Raw genomic sequence first — 14,843 nt, 5'->3', positions numbered from 1 at the left:
GCACCTACCAGACCATGTGGAATGTCTCTGGACAAGCTATACAGAGAAACCACTCCTTGAAACAGTTGATCCCAGCGAAGAAGGGGGAGGAGGACATTTATTTACTGGCTCATTTCCTGCTCTGATCCCCACTGCACTGTGGTTCTCCGTGAGAGAGTGAACTTGCCTGCCCCTCTGGGTTGCACCACCCAGCCTCTGGCAGCCACAGAGGGAGCGTGGTGCTCTGTTCCAATGAGCACACAGGTATCTGGAGGAGCCAGAAACTCCAGGTGGTTGGTTTGGGGTGATAGATGTGCAGCCAGGCTGGCTGGATGGAGCAGGCAGCTGAGGGCTCTAGAGACAGGTAACTAGGGAATCTGATGGGTCACATCAATATGTTTGATATAGCAATCAGAGAGGTTGTAATCAAATTACCATGGATACTCTCTGGCCCAGAAGTTGCAAATTTTCATGTCTGCTGGGGCCTGCAAAGGTTGCACCATAGCAAAGGTATAACAGGCCAGAAGGAGATGTTGCAAACTGAAATAACCTACCTGCCTAAAGAATGTCCCAATGCAATACATGATCTACCATTACCACAAAGGACCTTGGGCCTTCTGTGGCTAGACTTTCTGATCATTTTTTCTCTCTTCTTTTGGTTGAACTATGCAACATGTGGGATCTTAGCGTCATGACCAGGGATCCAACCCTCGCCCACTGCAGTGGAAGTATGAAGTCCTAACCACTGGGACCGCCAGGGAAGTCTCAGAGAAAGAGAGAGTGTGTGTGTTGAAAACAAAGTCATTCCACCTCCCATCCCCCTCCCCCATTAAGAAGGGCCTCACTTGGGGTATTTTTGGTTTTAGATCTTAGACTCCTGAAAGGGAGTTTGAGGACATGCAGACCAAGGCATCCTAACCTCACGAGAGTCATGAAAGGTGGGCCAGTCCTAGGGCACAGCTGCCAAGTTTTATTGAGATTGTGAGGAAATTGCAAGCTGATGATTTCACAGTTTCATCTTTTTATGGCAAATAGATGGGGAAACAATGGAAACAGTGAAAGACTTTATATTTTGGGCTCCAAAATCACTGAAGATGGTGACTGCAGCCATGAAATTAAAAGACACTTGCTCCTTGGAAGAAAAGCTATGACAATCCTAGACAGCATATTAAAATGCAGAGACATTACTTTGCCGACAAAGGTCTGTCTAGTCAAAGCTATGGTTTTTCCAGTAGTCACGTATGGATGTGAGAGTTGGACTATAAAGAAAGCTCAGCGCCGAAGAATTGATGCTTTTGAACTGTGGTGCTGGAGAAGACTCTTGAGAGTCCATTGGACTGCAAGGAAATCAAACTAGTCCATCCTAAAGGAAATCAGTCCCAAATATTCATTGGAAGGACTGATGCTGAAGCTGAAACTCCAATACTTTGGCCACCTGATGCAAAGAACTGACTCATTGGAAAAGACCCTGATGCTGGGAAAGATTGAAGGCAGGAGATGGGGACGACAGAGGATGAGATGACTGGATGGCATCACCAACTCGAGATACATGAGTTTGAGTAAGCTCTGGGAGTTGGTGATGGACAGGGAGGCCTGGTGTGCTGCAGTCCACAGGGTCGCAAACAGTCGGATACGACTGAGAGACTGAAATGAACTGACTGATTGTTTCATAATCATACCCATTGGTTGGTTGCACAATTTAACCCCAGGATACAGGTCTTATGACTTTCTTCATCAGAAAATTTAAAGACTTGTGAGAAGCGTGAGGGATTGCTACACAGCAGAACTGTCTGAAGCTGTAGGCAGGAGGCTTTATTTTATATTTTTAAAATAACCTTTTTATTTTGATATAAGAATTTCTATATGCCCTTTGCCCAATTCATCGATTGTTAACATTCTGCCTTATTTGCTCCATAATTTGTTCTCATCCTATACATGTAATAATATGTATATCATGTATAATTATATATATACATGTAATAAATGTATATTTATTTTAATGTATAATTATATATATGATACATACACATGAGGCTTCCCAGATGGCACAGTGGTCAAGAATCTGCCTGCCGATGCAGGAGACACAAGAAATGTGGGTTTCACCCTGGGTTGGGAAGATGCCCTGGAGAAGGAAATGGCAACCCACTCCAGGAATCTGGACTGGAAAATTCCATGGACAGAGGAGCCTGGTGGGGTGCAGTCCATGGGGTCGCAGAGTCAGCTGCACACAACTGAACATTGCACAAAATAGCAGCACATACTGTGTGTGCACACCTAGACAGAAACTACAAATAAAGCAGGCACAGAAGCATCATGGCCTTGTGAAGATAACCCAGGCTCCAATAAACCATAATGAAAAAAATATGAAAAAGAACATTTATATATATATATGCATATAAATAAACTGGAACCACTTTGCTATACTCCAGAAACTATTAATAACATAACATTGTAAATCAACTATACCTCAATAAAAAAATAAAGATAAAAAATAACTTGGTGTTTACAGTCAGGTAATGAGACTAGAGATCCCATTACTTCCTGGCTCTGTGGCTCCTGGCACGTACCTCTTCTCTGACTCGGTTTTCTCATCCGTGAAATGTGGATAATAACACGCAACTAGGTTTTGACGCAGACTGACTCACTGCTGGTAAAGCCTTTAGCACAACCACGGCTATTATCACTTCCAGTTCAACTGTAACACAGAGTCTGGCGCTAAAATCTCAGAAACAAACTGCCATCTATACTCTCTGGGCAAGCTTCTACTGTAAAGGGCCAGATACGATCCATTTTAGGTTTTGTGGCTCATAAAGGAAAGCTATGACAAACCTAGCCAGTGAATTAAAATGCAGAGACATCACTTTGCCAACAAAGGTCGGTACAAAGCTATGTTTTTTCTAGTAGTCATGTATGGATATGAGAGTTGGACCATCAAGAAAGCTGAGTGCCGAAGAAGACTCTTGAGAGTCCCTTGGACGTTAGGGAGATCAAGCCAGTCATTCCTTAAGAAAATTAACCCTGAATATTCATTGGAAGGATAGATGCTGAAGCTGAAACTCCAGTACTTTGGGCACCTGATGCAAAAGTGGATTCATTGGAAAAGACTCTGATCCTAGGAAAGACTGAAGGCAAAAGGAGACGAGGGAGGCAGAGGGTGAGAGGGCTGGATAGCATCACTGACTCAGTGGACATGAATTTGAGCAGATTCCGGTAGATAGTGGAGGACAGAGGAGTCTAGCATGCTGCAGTCAGTGGGGTTGCAAAGAGCTGGACACAATTTAGGGACTAAACAAGAACAACAAAGGCTCTGTTTCAGCTGCTCGACTGCCATTGTGATTCCAAAGCGGTCCCATGCAGGACGAAGTGGGTCAGAAGGGGTAGTAGTCTAATACAACTTTACTCATGGATGCTAACATTTAGATCTCATATCTTTTTTTTTTGGCCATGCCTCAAGGCTTGTGGGGTCTTAGTTCTTAGCAGACAAAGGATTGAACCCTCTCCCCCTGCAGTGAAAGTATGGAGTTCTACCACTGTACAGCCAGGGAAGTCCCCCGCATCTTTTTTTTTTTTTTTTAAGGTTTCTTTATTTTTATTTTTGGTTGTGCTGGGTCTTCGTTGCTGGGTGGGCTTTCTCTAGCTGCAGAGAGTGGGGGCTACTCTGTAGTTTCGGTACATGGGCTTCCCACTGCAGTGGCTTCTCTTGTGGAGCACAGGCGTTAGGCACACGAGCTTCAGTACTTGCAGCACGCAGGTCCTCCACACAGGCTTAATTGCTCTGCAGCATGTGGGATCTTCCCAGAAAAGGGATTGAGCCCATGTCTCCTCCATTATCAGGTGGATTCGTTACCGCTGAGCCACCAGGGAAGCCCCCCAAATAACTTTTAAACTAATTTTAAAAGCAATTACAGGGAATTCCCTGGCAGTCCAGTGGTTAGAATTCTGTGTTTCCACTGCAGGCGGCACAGGTTCGGTCCCTCATTGGGGAACTAAGATCACACATGCCGTGAGGCGAGGTCAAAAAAAAAAAAAAGAAGAAGAAGATACAGGAAGTGACACAAAACATGAATGACTAAGCGGCGAGTACTCCTGTAACCACACTCGAGTTCAAGATACAAAATTTGGGGGGCCCTTCCCATTTCAGGCCCTCACTCTCATAAGTAATCACTATTCTTTATTATTATTACTTTATTTATTTACTTGGCTGTGCCGGGTCTTAGTTGTGGCATGCAAGCTCTTAGTTGCAGCATGTTCTGCTGTGGGAGCTAGTTCCCTGACCAGGGATCGAACCCTGGCCCCCTGCATTGGAAGCTCAGAGTCTTAGCCTCTGGACCACCAGAGAAGTCTCATAACCACTAATCTTGTCTTTGATAACCATCACTCTCATTGTTAAAAACCAGACTAGTTTGAAAAAGGTCTGCAAATTGTAAAAAAAAAAAAGAAAAAACAGTGCTAAAGAAAAAAAATTGGATATTTGCTAAAGTGGTAAGGAAGATTTTCTTCAAGATTTTTGTAATAACGCTCAATTCTACTACCACAGGTGGAGAGGGATGGGTCTCAATTCTAACTACAGCAAAGAGAGCTGGGGATTTATAACCAGCAGAGTTAGGGGCTTGTGGGTGGAAAATTGTAAGAGGAGGTCTCAAGGGATTCTTGCTAAGGGTCGGTCAAAGAGTTAGATGTCAAGAAGAGGTGGGATGGGGATAAGTAACTTGATCAGATAACAAGATCTGGGGGGTTATTCCCAAACTGATTTAGCAGGATTCTTTGCTAAGATTTTTTTTTTTTTTTTTGCTAATTTGCTAAGACTGGACAATTCGGGGCAGGCAAGGACAGGTCATGCACAGAAGGCCAAGATCCAGGTCTAGAAGAGTCTAGAAGAGTCTCTCTAGTCAGAGAAGCCTAGTTAAAGTTTATTCAAGGAGTCTATCAATAAACTAATTTTTTGGGGGGGTTGGTGCTCGCAGTTTGGCTTGTGGGATCTTAGTTCCCCTACCAGGGATCGAATCCTGGGACCACCAGGGAATCCCCTAACCCTATACTGTTACTGTTAACCTCAAGTCTTCAAGTTAACAACATGGGCTTCCCTAGCGGTTCAGTGTTAAAGAATCTGCCTGCAATGTAGGAGATTTGGGTTCCATCCCTGGGTGGGGAAGATTCCCTGGAGCGGGAAATGGCAACCCAGCCCAGGTTCCTTGCCTGGGAAATCCCAAGGACAGAGAAGCCTGGTGGACTACAGTCCCTGCAGTCACAAAGAGTCAGACACAACTTAGCAACTAAACCATCAGCAAGTGAATATATTTAATATGAGTGCATTTTGTAGTGTTGGGGCCAGTGTGAGGAAAGCAGGAGAGACTCCACCTTGAAGCCTGTCATCCGTCTTAAAGACAGGATGTAAACTGGGCCTGAATCCTGCCCAAGAATGAGAAAACCATTGCTAATGAAAACCAGGTCTCCTGGAGACTTCCCTCCCTACAGATGGCAAAGGGAGACTGTAGTTGACTCAGGCTGCCCCTGTTAGATTAACCATGGGATTATATCCCCCGTTGATGTATAATCATTGTTCCCCACCTTTAACCTTAATTGTTTGTTCTTCTAGCACCTACTTGTTGTAAAACTCCTCATACACAACAAAGAGGTTGCTAACATGTAACCACTCCCGTGGTGGGGGGGTGGGGGTGGGTGTGGGGAGGGTTATAAAACTGGGCCTCTGGGAAACATCAAGGTCCTTGTTGGGAACTGATTCCCCTTGGACCTGCTGGCGTAATAAATGGCACTCCACATTGTCTTGTGTCCTTTGAGGTGTGTTTCGTGATTGCGGATTCCACAACAGTAGAATGTTAACGTAACTCAATAAAGCAGGAAAATATATATACATATATATATATTTGAAAGCGATTTCCCTAAACACACCTTCCTCTGAGACTCAGTTTTGATTAAAGTTGATTAAAGTGCAGAAATGCAAAGGGGGGATTTGCAGAGAGTTTTGGCAACCAGGTAGGAAAAGAACTTCAGGTTCAGATCTAGGGGTAACCAGCAGTCCTGGACTGGTTAGCTCACAGTAGAGTCTCCCTTTCCCCAAGTGTAAAAAAGAGATCATACTAGATATTTTATTCTACTTGACAGACCTATTTGCATTACAGGGATGTTGAGTGGCTTAAGAGCAAAACTGAAAGATGGGAGCCGTTGGTATTCTTATCTCTCAAAATCCAGCATGAAATAAAAATTCCGCAGACCCGGGTGCCTTGAGGGTAGGCATTCCTGAAGATTTTGCCACAGTTGAACCACGCCTTTTAATGTATCAGTAACCTGGAATTATGGTTCTCAAGCTTTGCGTGCTGTCAGAACGACCTGGAGGGTTGTAAAAATAGATTTCTGGACCCTATCCCTAGGGTTTCTTGGGCAAGGCCTTGTTCTTTCCAATTCTAACACGTACCAGATAGAAGACTGGTTCAGGGACCACACTTGGCGGACCCCTGGATGTTTTTCAGACTGCCCCTATGAAGGGCTGAGGATCCATCTAGTCCACTTAGGTCTATCTGGCCCGTTTCTGTCGTGTCCAGGGAGCCGGGAAGCAAGGAGACCCTTGTTAAGGTCCAAACCCGAGGTGCGTTATCAAGCTGCTGACAGCGAGTACTCCCGAGTGTCTATGCAAAAGGTTCCTCCCTCCGGCGGAGGCCGGCCGGGGTCAGATAACACTGCCCTGGAGTCACGCGGCCGCGTGTGGCCCCAGGCTCTCGCCTGCCCCGGCTCCGGGCTCCGCGGCTGCGGCGGCGGGCCGGGCCGGGCGCGGGGCGGAGCCGGCGCGGGGCGGGGCCAGGCCCCGGTCCTCGGTCAAGTGACGCCGACCGGCTGCCCGGGCTGACTGCGGAGCCGAGAGGCCCGAGAGTGGACATGCCGGGGGTCGTTCGCCTCCTCGCCCTGCTGCTGGTGCCGCTGCTGCTGGGCTCTGCGCATCGTTTGCACGTAAGTCCACAGGACCCCCGCGCACAAATGATGAATCGGGGGAACGCTGGCGGGGAAGCGGGCTGGGGCTGCGGCCACCTGGGGCCCCCCGGGGCGGAGGTCCTGGGACCCCGAGGCACGCCCGGCTCCCGGGGAAGCTCAGGCAGTGGGCCGGCCTTCCCGTCGCGGGCGGGCGGGGCGGGGCGCGCGTCCTTACCAGCAGCTCTGTCGCTCGTGAGTTCCGCTCCTGCCGCCTCTGTCGCCGAGAGCCACTTCCTTATCGGTGCAACCGAGGGCTGAGATGAGGTGCTTTCCAGCTTTGCGGGTTTCCGGGAGTGGGATTCTGAGCAGCGCGCGTTCTTGGAGGGCGCCGGAGGCTCGGGCTTGGCGCGCCTCGCTTGCCTGCGCTCTGCGGTGCGCTCCGGAAGGAGAATAGTGGGGTCAGGAGAGGCCCCAGCAGTGGGAACATTGGATTAATTACCTTCGGGGTGTTCTCTTTGAGGACGTCTCTTGCCCGTGTCGCCACTTCCCTCCGCCTACTTTTAAAGCTTGGGTTTTTCAAAGCTTCAGCGTTTGACGGTGGGCAAGGGGCAGGCTGCAGGTGGCCGCCAGCGCTGCTGTAGGGAGGTCTGGCCGGGCGAGGTGTGCGCTGGGGCGGGGCGGGGAAGGGGGGAGTCGTGCACTATTGCGGGAGGACAGCCTCAGTCCGGCAGAGCTAAGGTAGGGGCCGAGGGAACTCGGGGTCGCTCCTGTGCAGGTCAGCATCCTGGCCTTGGAAAGGTGGGGGTGGGGAGATCTGAGCTGGGAGATGAGAGTGGGGACCTGAAACGGGCGCCTTTCTCTCTACACTTTCTGGGAACTAATTTTGGTTCCTCCAGAGTTCCGGTGGGCTGAGTCTGGGGCTTCTTTTATAAGTAGAAGCTGGTGAACTTGACTCGCAAATTACACCCTCTGATAAGAGGCTTTTTAATAAAGTGCCTAGAACAGAAACAGGAAAAAAAAGGCCTACATTTATCTAAAAGCAAGATTGAGAATCTTACTTGGAAAACAACTGCTGAAAATATTTTCATTTTGGGTCTTATTGGGAAAAGGTCACCTCAAATGAATATTTCCTAACCTTTGTCTATCCAGGTCTGTAGTTCCCTTGCACAGTTTTTTTGGGGAGCCAGCCAGCTAGGAGGACCAACCAGGAGACTGGCGCCACCCCAGGAATCTTTATGTCAGTTGCCTCAGTTCCCCTCCTTGGCCTACAGCTGAAAAAAAATACCAGCAGACTAGCTTTCCATGGCTTCCTGGTTTACACTTTAGAACAGCGGTTCTCAAACTGTAACTGTCTTAGCAGTTAGACCATTTAAAACTATATGTTAAGAAACAATATATATTTTTTAAAAGTAAGTTGTTCTCTCCAGTTTTTAGGGCACAAAGTGACATTGTACATTTTTGCAAATCTCTTTCATGTCTTTTTTGTTTTTAGAGATTAGACTTTGTTTTTTTCAAACTTGACTTTTTATTTTGTATTGAGGTATAGCCGATTAACAATGTTGTGGTAGTTTTAGGGGAACAGCCAAGGGACTCAGCTGTACATATACATGGATCCATTCATGTCTGTCTTAATAGATGACTGTTGAATGCTCATAGCTACTTCTGCATTCAGTTTTGCCATATCACATGTCGTGTAACCTCTGGAAACTTCACTGTACACTCATGAGAGAATGGTTATGGCCTAGTACTGTTTTTGAAAACAGTCAGTGGACACCCCCCCGCCCCTTTCCTCCCAACGCCAACAGCCAAAGGGTCTCCCTGGACCACACTTTGAGAACCGCTGATTTAGAATAATGTTTTTCTTATTATAAAAGTACATATACATATTGTGGAAATACTTGAAACACGCAGAAAACTGTAAGAGAGGGAAACTGCCCATCCTGTTACAATCGGGTGCGTTTGTAGTTCACTAATAAAGTCTAGCAACTGACTGGTACTTGAGTGGCTTGGATTCAAGGCTGGTTGGGCAGATGTAAGTGGCCTTTAGGTTTTGACAGGGGACAAGAAAACTCTCATATCACAAAGCTGACGCCGGTTCCTGGTTGCAGGCGGAGCTGACCTGGAAACCTGTCCTTGGCCACTGTCCTATCTAAGGAACTCACCTTCCAGAGCTCGCCCGCACAGAGCTGGCGGGGTGTCCGCTTAGGAGCAGAGGCAATGGCGATCTTCAGGCAGCTGTCCCTGGGCGCAAAGGCCGCCCTGGCTGCCGGCACTGTCTTCGTGTCCATGGTTGTCTCCCGGTCCTACCTGGCGGAGAGCCTGGAGTTCAGGGCCTGGAGATGCCTGTTCCGCCTGCAGCTCGCCCTGTTTGCCAACTCGCTCATGCTCCTCGGCTCCATCTACATCTGGCGTAGCACCGTCAGCAATCTCAGGCATTCCCCGGCTGCAGAGTCAGCCTGCTTCCAGCTCTGGAAGATGATCGTCGCGGCCTTCCTGGCCCTGGCGCATTCCAGCTTCTTCACCATGATCTTTCTAGTGGCCGAGGAGCCCTATCTCTTTTCCCTGGTTGCCTACACCTGCCTTGGGGCGTATGTCATCATGCTCTGCTTCCTCTGTGTCCTCAGCGGCATGGAGCAGGCCTACCAGCTCCTGGCCTGGCGCGCCGGCAGGGCGGTGGGCAGCCTTGACAAGACCAGGAAGCTGGCCCTCCGGCCGGCACTGGTGGTGGTGGTAACCACGGTGCTCAGCGTGGTGGGGCTGCTGAACGCCGCCCAGCCCCCAGCGGTGACCACTGTGGAGGTGCCCATGCATCGGCTGCACCCCTCCATGAACACCCTCAAGATCGTGCTCCTCTCGGACATCCACCTGGGCCCCACGGTGGGCAGGACCAAGATGGACATGTTTGTGAGGATGGTGAACACGCTGGAGCCGGACGTCACGGTGATCGTGGGCGACCTGTGCGATTCCGAAGCCTCTGTCCTGCGCACCGCTGTGGCTCCTCTGGGCCAGCTGCGTTCACGCCTGGGCACCTACTTCGTCACGGGCAATCACGAGTACTACACGTCAGATGTCAGCAACTGGTTTGCACTGCTGATGTCCCTGAACGTCCAGCCCCTCCACAATGAGAACGTGAGGATTTCTGCCACCGGGGCCCACAGTGAGGATGACGACTGGATCTGCCTGGCTGGGGTGGACGACATCGAAGCGAACATCCTGCACTACACTGGCCATGGCATGGATCTGGAGAAGGCCCTGGAGGGCTGCAGCCCGGACCACCCCACCATCCTGCTAGCTCACCAGCCCCTGGCTGCCAAGAGAGCCCTCCAGGCCCGGCCAGATATTAACCTGATCCTTTCTGGGCACACGCATGCTGGGCAGATCTTCCCCTTGAACGTGGCAGCCTATCTCCTGAACCCCTTCTTTGCTGGTCTCTACCAGGTGGCCAAGTCTACATTTGTATATGTGAGCCCAGGCACGGCCTATTATGGGATACCCATGCGTCTGGGCAGCCGGGCAGAAATTACCCAGCTCATCCTGCGGCCCGCCCCCTGACCCCACCCCTGCCTGCCCCCTGTCCACCTGCCTCCTCATTGCCCTTGTCCTCTGTCCCCATCCCTCTGCAGGGCAGGCCGCCCATCTACCCCCTCCAGCCTCCCCTGCCAACCCACACTTGTCACAAGACTGGCTGGCACCGTGATCTGTGCTGAGGCTGCCTGGCAAGTCCAGGGAGGTTAACTCTGCAGATGACCACCTGCTTTTTCATATGCATTTGTGAGGCCACTCAAGTAACATGTGTAAGGACGGGCATCTATTTTCCAAATGATGTGAAGTAAGCCCTTCTCTGCAGAACTCACAAGGATGTCCTGAAAACAGGGGTTGCTGAATAGCGATGCCTCTGGCAAGTGGAACAGCGAAGGGACTCTTGGTGTTCTAAAAATCTTCTTTCGAGCCTAAGCAGTTTCCAGAAATCAGTGATCCTGAGCTTTCTGGGGAAGGGGCAGTGGGGCTAGGTAATCTGGGAGAACAGGCAAGATGGAGGCCCCTCTGGCTGCTGGAAAGGTTTACTTTTCCCTCTTGATTCTATCAGAGTCACCTTTACTGAGAGCACCAGCCAAACCGTCTGGAATACGGGGTCCCTCCTGTTCCTCTGGGCCCTGATTGATGCTCTCTAACTGGCTGCTGGACCTTTGGGATTGGGGGTGGAGTGGAGGGATGTGAGCACCACAAGATGAAGGTCATGGTGCTGCTGCCTAGAATTCAGAGGGTGTTTGCCAACCTTGACTCCATTTGTATTACAACACTTGGATGGAGTGATTCGGGACAGACAACTTGCCCTTGCTGAGCGATGAGGAAACTAAGGCAAAGGGAAGTTAGGGCACTGGCAACATTGCAAGGGTTGTGGGAGATTCTGGGCTGAGAGCCAGGTTTCCGCCTCCCAACAGAAGTGTTCTTCCCACTGCCTGAATCCTTACAGGTGAGAACGGGATTCAAACACAAGTAACAGTATCGAGAAGGGCCTGGAACCTGATGTCCTTTCCAAGTGCTCTCCTTGAGGCTGATTTCAGTCCATCATAACTACATGGGCCGGCCCTGGAACGGGGTTAGACAGTTTCAATTCAGGGCAACTGTTATATGGGAGGGACAGCCAGGAAACTGAGGACCACACCCTCCACCCCAGGTTGGAGGTTCGCGCTCTCCCAATGCGAGGTTAAGGCTTGCATCGGGAGTGGCCAGGGCCTTTCCTCCCTGGGGGTCCTGGCTTTGGGATGCTGGGCTATCTTTCCTCTCCAGCTGAACCCATCAGAGTTACCCTTGCGCTTTGGTCATGGAACCAGAAGGCCATCCCTCTGCTGGATCCACAGAAAAAGAGGCAGGGGTCAATATGTCTGGAGCAGCCCTGACCCCACTGGCTGGCCTCTGTGCCAGAGACAGGGGACCCTGTGACCGTGGGCTAGCAGTAAATCCTGATAGAAAAGGCCTCAGTGGGAATCTTTCTGTGATCTCTGCCCCGGGGGCAGGCGGGGGGGGGGGGGGCGCTCCTCACCTTCCTGCTCACTTGTCAGGCAGCACTGGGCAAACTTGACGTAACTGAGCCTCAGTTTCCCTCACCCTGAAATGAGGATAATTACTGTGTGTACCTCAAGATTGTTTTGAGGGGAGGGTATTAAAACACGGTGAAAACAAAAACACAAAACACGTGCTGCAACAGTTGCCAGGGCTCGGTCACAAGGAAGCACTCGATGTTGCTAATTTTAAAGCATCCCATGGGGCGTGCAGTGGTGCTGTTGGTCCCAGGTGCCCAGAGAAATTGTGGAGCAGCCACTCCTAGGGAATGGGAGTGGGTGCCATGCCCAGGGGCTTGTCAGAGCGGCAGCTGCTGGCGTTGCTTTCCTCTGCCTCTCTGCCTGCTTTTGTCTCCCTGTGTACACTCCGCCTGGCCAGGGCATTTCTCCATTTCCCCAGGCAAGTGTCATTTGCTTCTCTTCTTGGTCAGTGGAACCCTGGGGGATCCTGGAGACCACCTCCCTTGTTTCCAGGCAGCCAATATGTTGACAGCCGGCCTTCCAGGCAAGTTTAAAATGCATCTTTGTGTGGAGATTTCAGTGGTTTCCTTCCTGTTTACCCCCTGTATTTAATCGTCCTTACAGTCAGGATTATGTTTGGAGAAAAACTTATCTAGAAGCAAGGAAGGGACCCTGGAGAGCCTTCCTTTGAACACATTTTGCAGATGGTGGGGTCGTGGGAGGGGGAAGTGTTTTGCCCTGGGCAGCGCCCAGCTCAGCTCCAGTTCTCTGACTCCCTTCTCCGTGGCATCACTCAAGCTCCCCGCCTCTCCCCGTCTCAGAAAGGTCGCTCTCCCAAACCCCCTCACTCTCGTACCTGACCCCAGCTGGGACCCCTGGCTCTCTGACTCGCTTGTTTGGATCCCCCCAGTCTATGTCAGTTCTGCCATTTGTCTTCCACCTTATGGTGCAACAGGCCGTGTGTGTCTCTCTTGCTGCAACAATTGTTATTTCACTGATTTCTTCACTGGGTATCTTTCCGGCGCCTGAGCTGGATGGGATTTACTTGCGTCAGTCCTGTTTTCATCTTGCATCTTTGTCTCTTCTCCTCTGCTTGAGTGCCAGTATTTTTTGATCTTGTGCCCTGTCATCCTTATTCTGGGGTCCTTGGTTGATGGATTCCTGTCTTAACAGAAACAGGGCAGGTGCATCTTCTGTGCCCAAGGAATAGTCAGCAACACCCTCTCACGCTTGGTTTGTGTTCCTTGATTTTATGGTGGAAGTTTTCCGAGCAGGGATTTCTCCATTTCTCTTCAGATATGGTCGGAGGGGCATGTGTGGTTTGCTCTCCATGGCCCCCGGGCGCCTATATTCCCCCGTTCTTTGCTCATTTACTGTCTTTGATTTATTTGTTGCCAGGGGAGGTGGTGAGAAACATTTACTTGAAGCTTGAAAATGCTTTCAATTGCATTCTAGTTTTTTTTTTTTTTTATCTGTTAAATGCAAGTTAAACAAAAAACTTTCTAAAAATTAACAGTAGCATGTGTAGTATGATACTATTGTTAGAAAATCCCCTTACATTTATCCTTCTGCTGTTCATTCCAGACATCCATCCATCCATCCATCCTTTTCCCGTCTTACTTTGTTTATTCTCTTTAAAGCCTTTTACTGGGAAAATTTGAAAGTATTCATGAAGTAGAGAAAACAGCAACTGAGCTCCCATGTGCCCGTCACCCAGCTTCAACATTTATGACTGACTATTCCACTGTTCTTTCTCATCTACACCAGCCCCACACTCTTTGTTTTTGTCTGGAGCATATTAAGACAAATCTTAGAAAATATGATTTCACCCTAAAATACTTCAGTATGAATCAATTTTTAACAAGTATATCCATAATGCTATTGTATCCGACGAAATTCACAGTAATTCTTTAATATCATCTAATACCTAGTTAGGAGACTGGGGGCTAGAAGCTGTAATAGGTCTTCTACCTCTTAATAAGAGTGTTTTTTCCACTGTCTGAGGATTAAGTAGCTATATCTATTATAGGTAAGTATAGGATTCAAATGCAGTTAACTGGATAAGGATTAGTTTTCAGGGTTTTTTTTTTTATTATTATTTCAATTGTCTTTTGTGTGTGTGATTTAAAAAAAACACATAACGTAAAATTTATCATCTTAGTGATTTTTTAAGTGTACAGTTCAGTGGTATTAAGTATATTCACATCGATGTACAACAGCTCTTCAGAGCTTTTTCATCTTGCAGATCTAAAACTTTGTACCTATTAAACAACAATGCCCCTACCCACCCCCAGCTCCTGGTAACTCCCACTTCACATTCTGTTTCTATGAATTTGACTACTCTGGGTACCTCATATAAGCAGAATGATACATTATTTGTCTTTTGTATCACTTGGCATAATGTCCTCCCTGTACATCCATATTGTAGCATCTGACAAGACTTCCTTCCTAAGGCTGAATAATACCGCATTACATGTATCTACCCCATTTTGTTTATTGATCATCCATCAGTGGACACCTGGATTACTTTCACCCCTTGCCTGTTATGAACAGTGCTGCTTGAACATGGGTGTGCAGATATCTCTTTGAGACACTGCTCTCTCTTCTTTTGGGTATATACCCAGGAATGGAATTGCTGGGTCATATAGTAGTTTCTGTTTTTCCCATTTTGAAGAAGTTCTGTACTGCTTTCCATAGCAGCTGGACCACTTTACAGCCCCACCAGCAGTACAATGGTCCAGTTTCTCTGCATCCTCACCTAAATTTATCATCTGTGTTTGTTTCTGATAGTAGTGTGAGATGAGAACTTACTGTGGGTGTTGATTCGCCTTTCTCTGATGACTCGTAATGTTGAGCATGTTTTCATATGCTTGTTAGCTATTTGTATAGCATCTTTAGAGAAATGTCTATTCAGGT

At 48.6% G+C, this 14,843-nt stretch overlaps 2 protein-coding genes across 3 annotated transcripts in view; both read left to right on the top strand.

Annotated features, from left to right (window-relative positions):
* The first annotated feature begins 6,770 nt into the window (after positions 1 to 6,770).
* Positions 6,771 to 14,843, top strand: part of GLB1 (galactosidase beta 1) — a 100,935-nt gene continuing 92,862 nt past the window's right edge. Inside the window, exon 1 of the mRNA XM_043886598.1 lies at positions 6,771 to 6,942. Within this exon, the coding sequence (XP_043742533.1) occupies positions 6,871 to 6,942 (72 nt within the window). The 5' untranslated portion in view covers positions 6,771 to 6,870. The remainder of the gene's footprint in view (positions 6,943 to 14,843) is intronic.
* Positions 7,036 to 14,075, top strand: TMPPE (transmembrane protein with metallophosphoesterase domain). Of its 2 annotated transcripts, none has more exons than XM_043886599.1 (2): positions 7,036 to 7,227; positions 9,012 to 14,075. In XM_043886599.1, the coding sequence occupies exon 2, from the start codon at positions 9,121 to 9,123 to the stop codon at positions 10,453 to 10,455; it is 1,335 nt and encodes a 444-aa protein (XP_043742534.1). In that variant the 5' UTR covers positions 7,036 to 7,227; positions 9,012 to 9,120; the 3' UTR covers positions 10,456 to 14,075. The 2 variants fall into 2 exon arrangements, with proteins under 2 accessions (XP_043742534.1, XP_043742535.1); XM_043886600.1 differs by having other exon boundaries at positions 7,036 to 7,641.

This window comes from Cervus elaphus, chromosome 24 (genome assembly GCF_910594005.1).
Source record: "Cervus elaphus chromosome 24, mCerEla1.1, whole genome shotgun sequence".
Lineage (NCBI taxonomy): Eukaryota > Metazoa > Chordata > Mammalia > Artiodactyla > Cervidae > Cervus > Cervus elaphus.
This window is presented reverse-complemented; position numbering and strand designations above follow the sequence as displayed.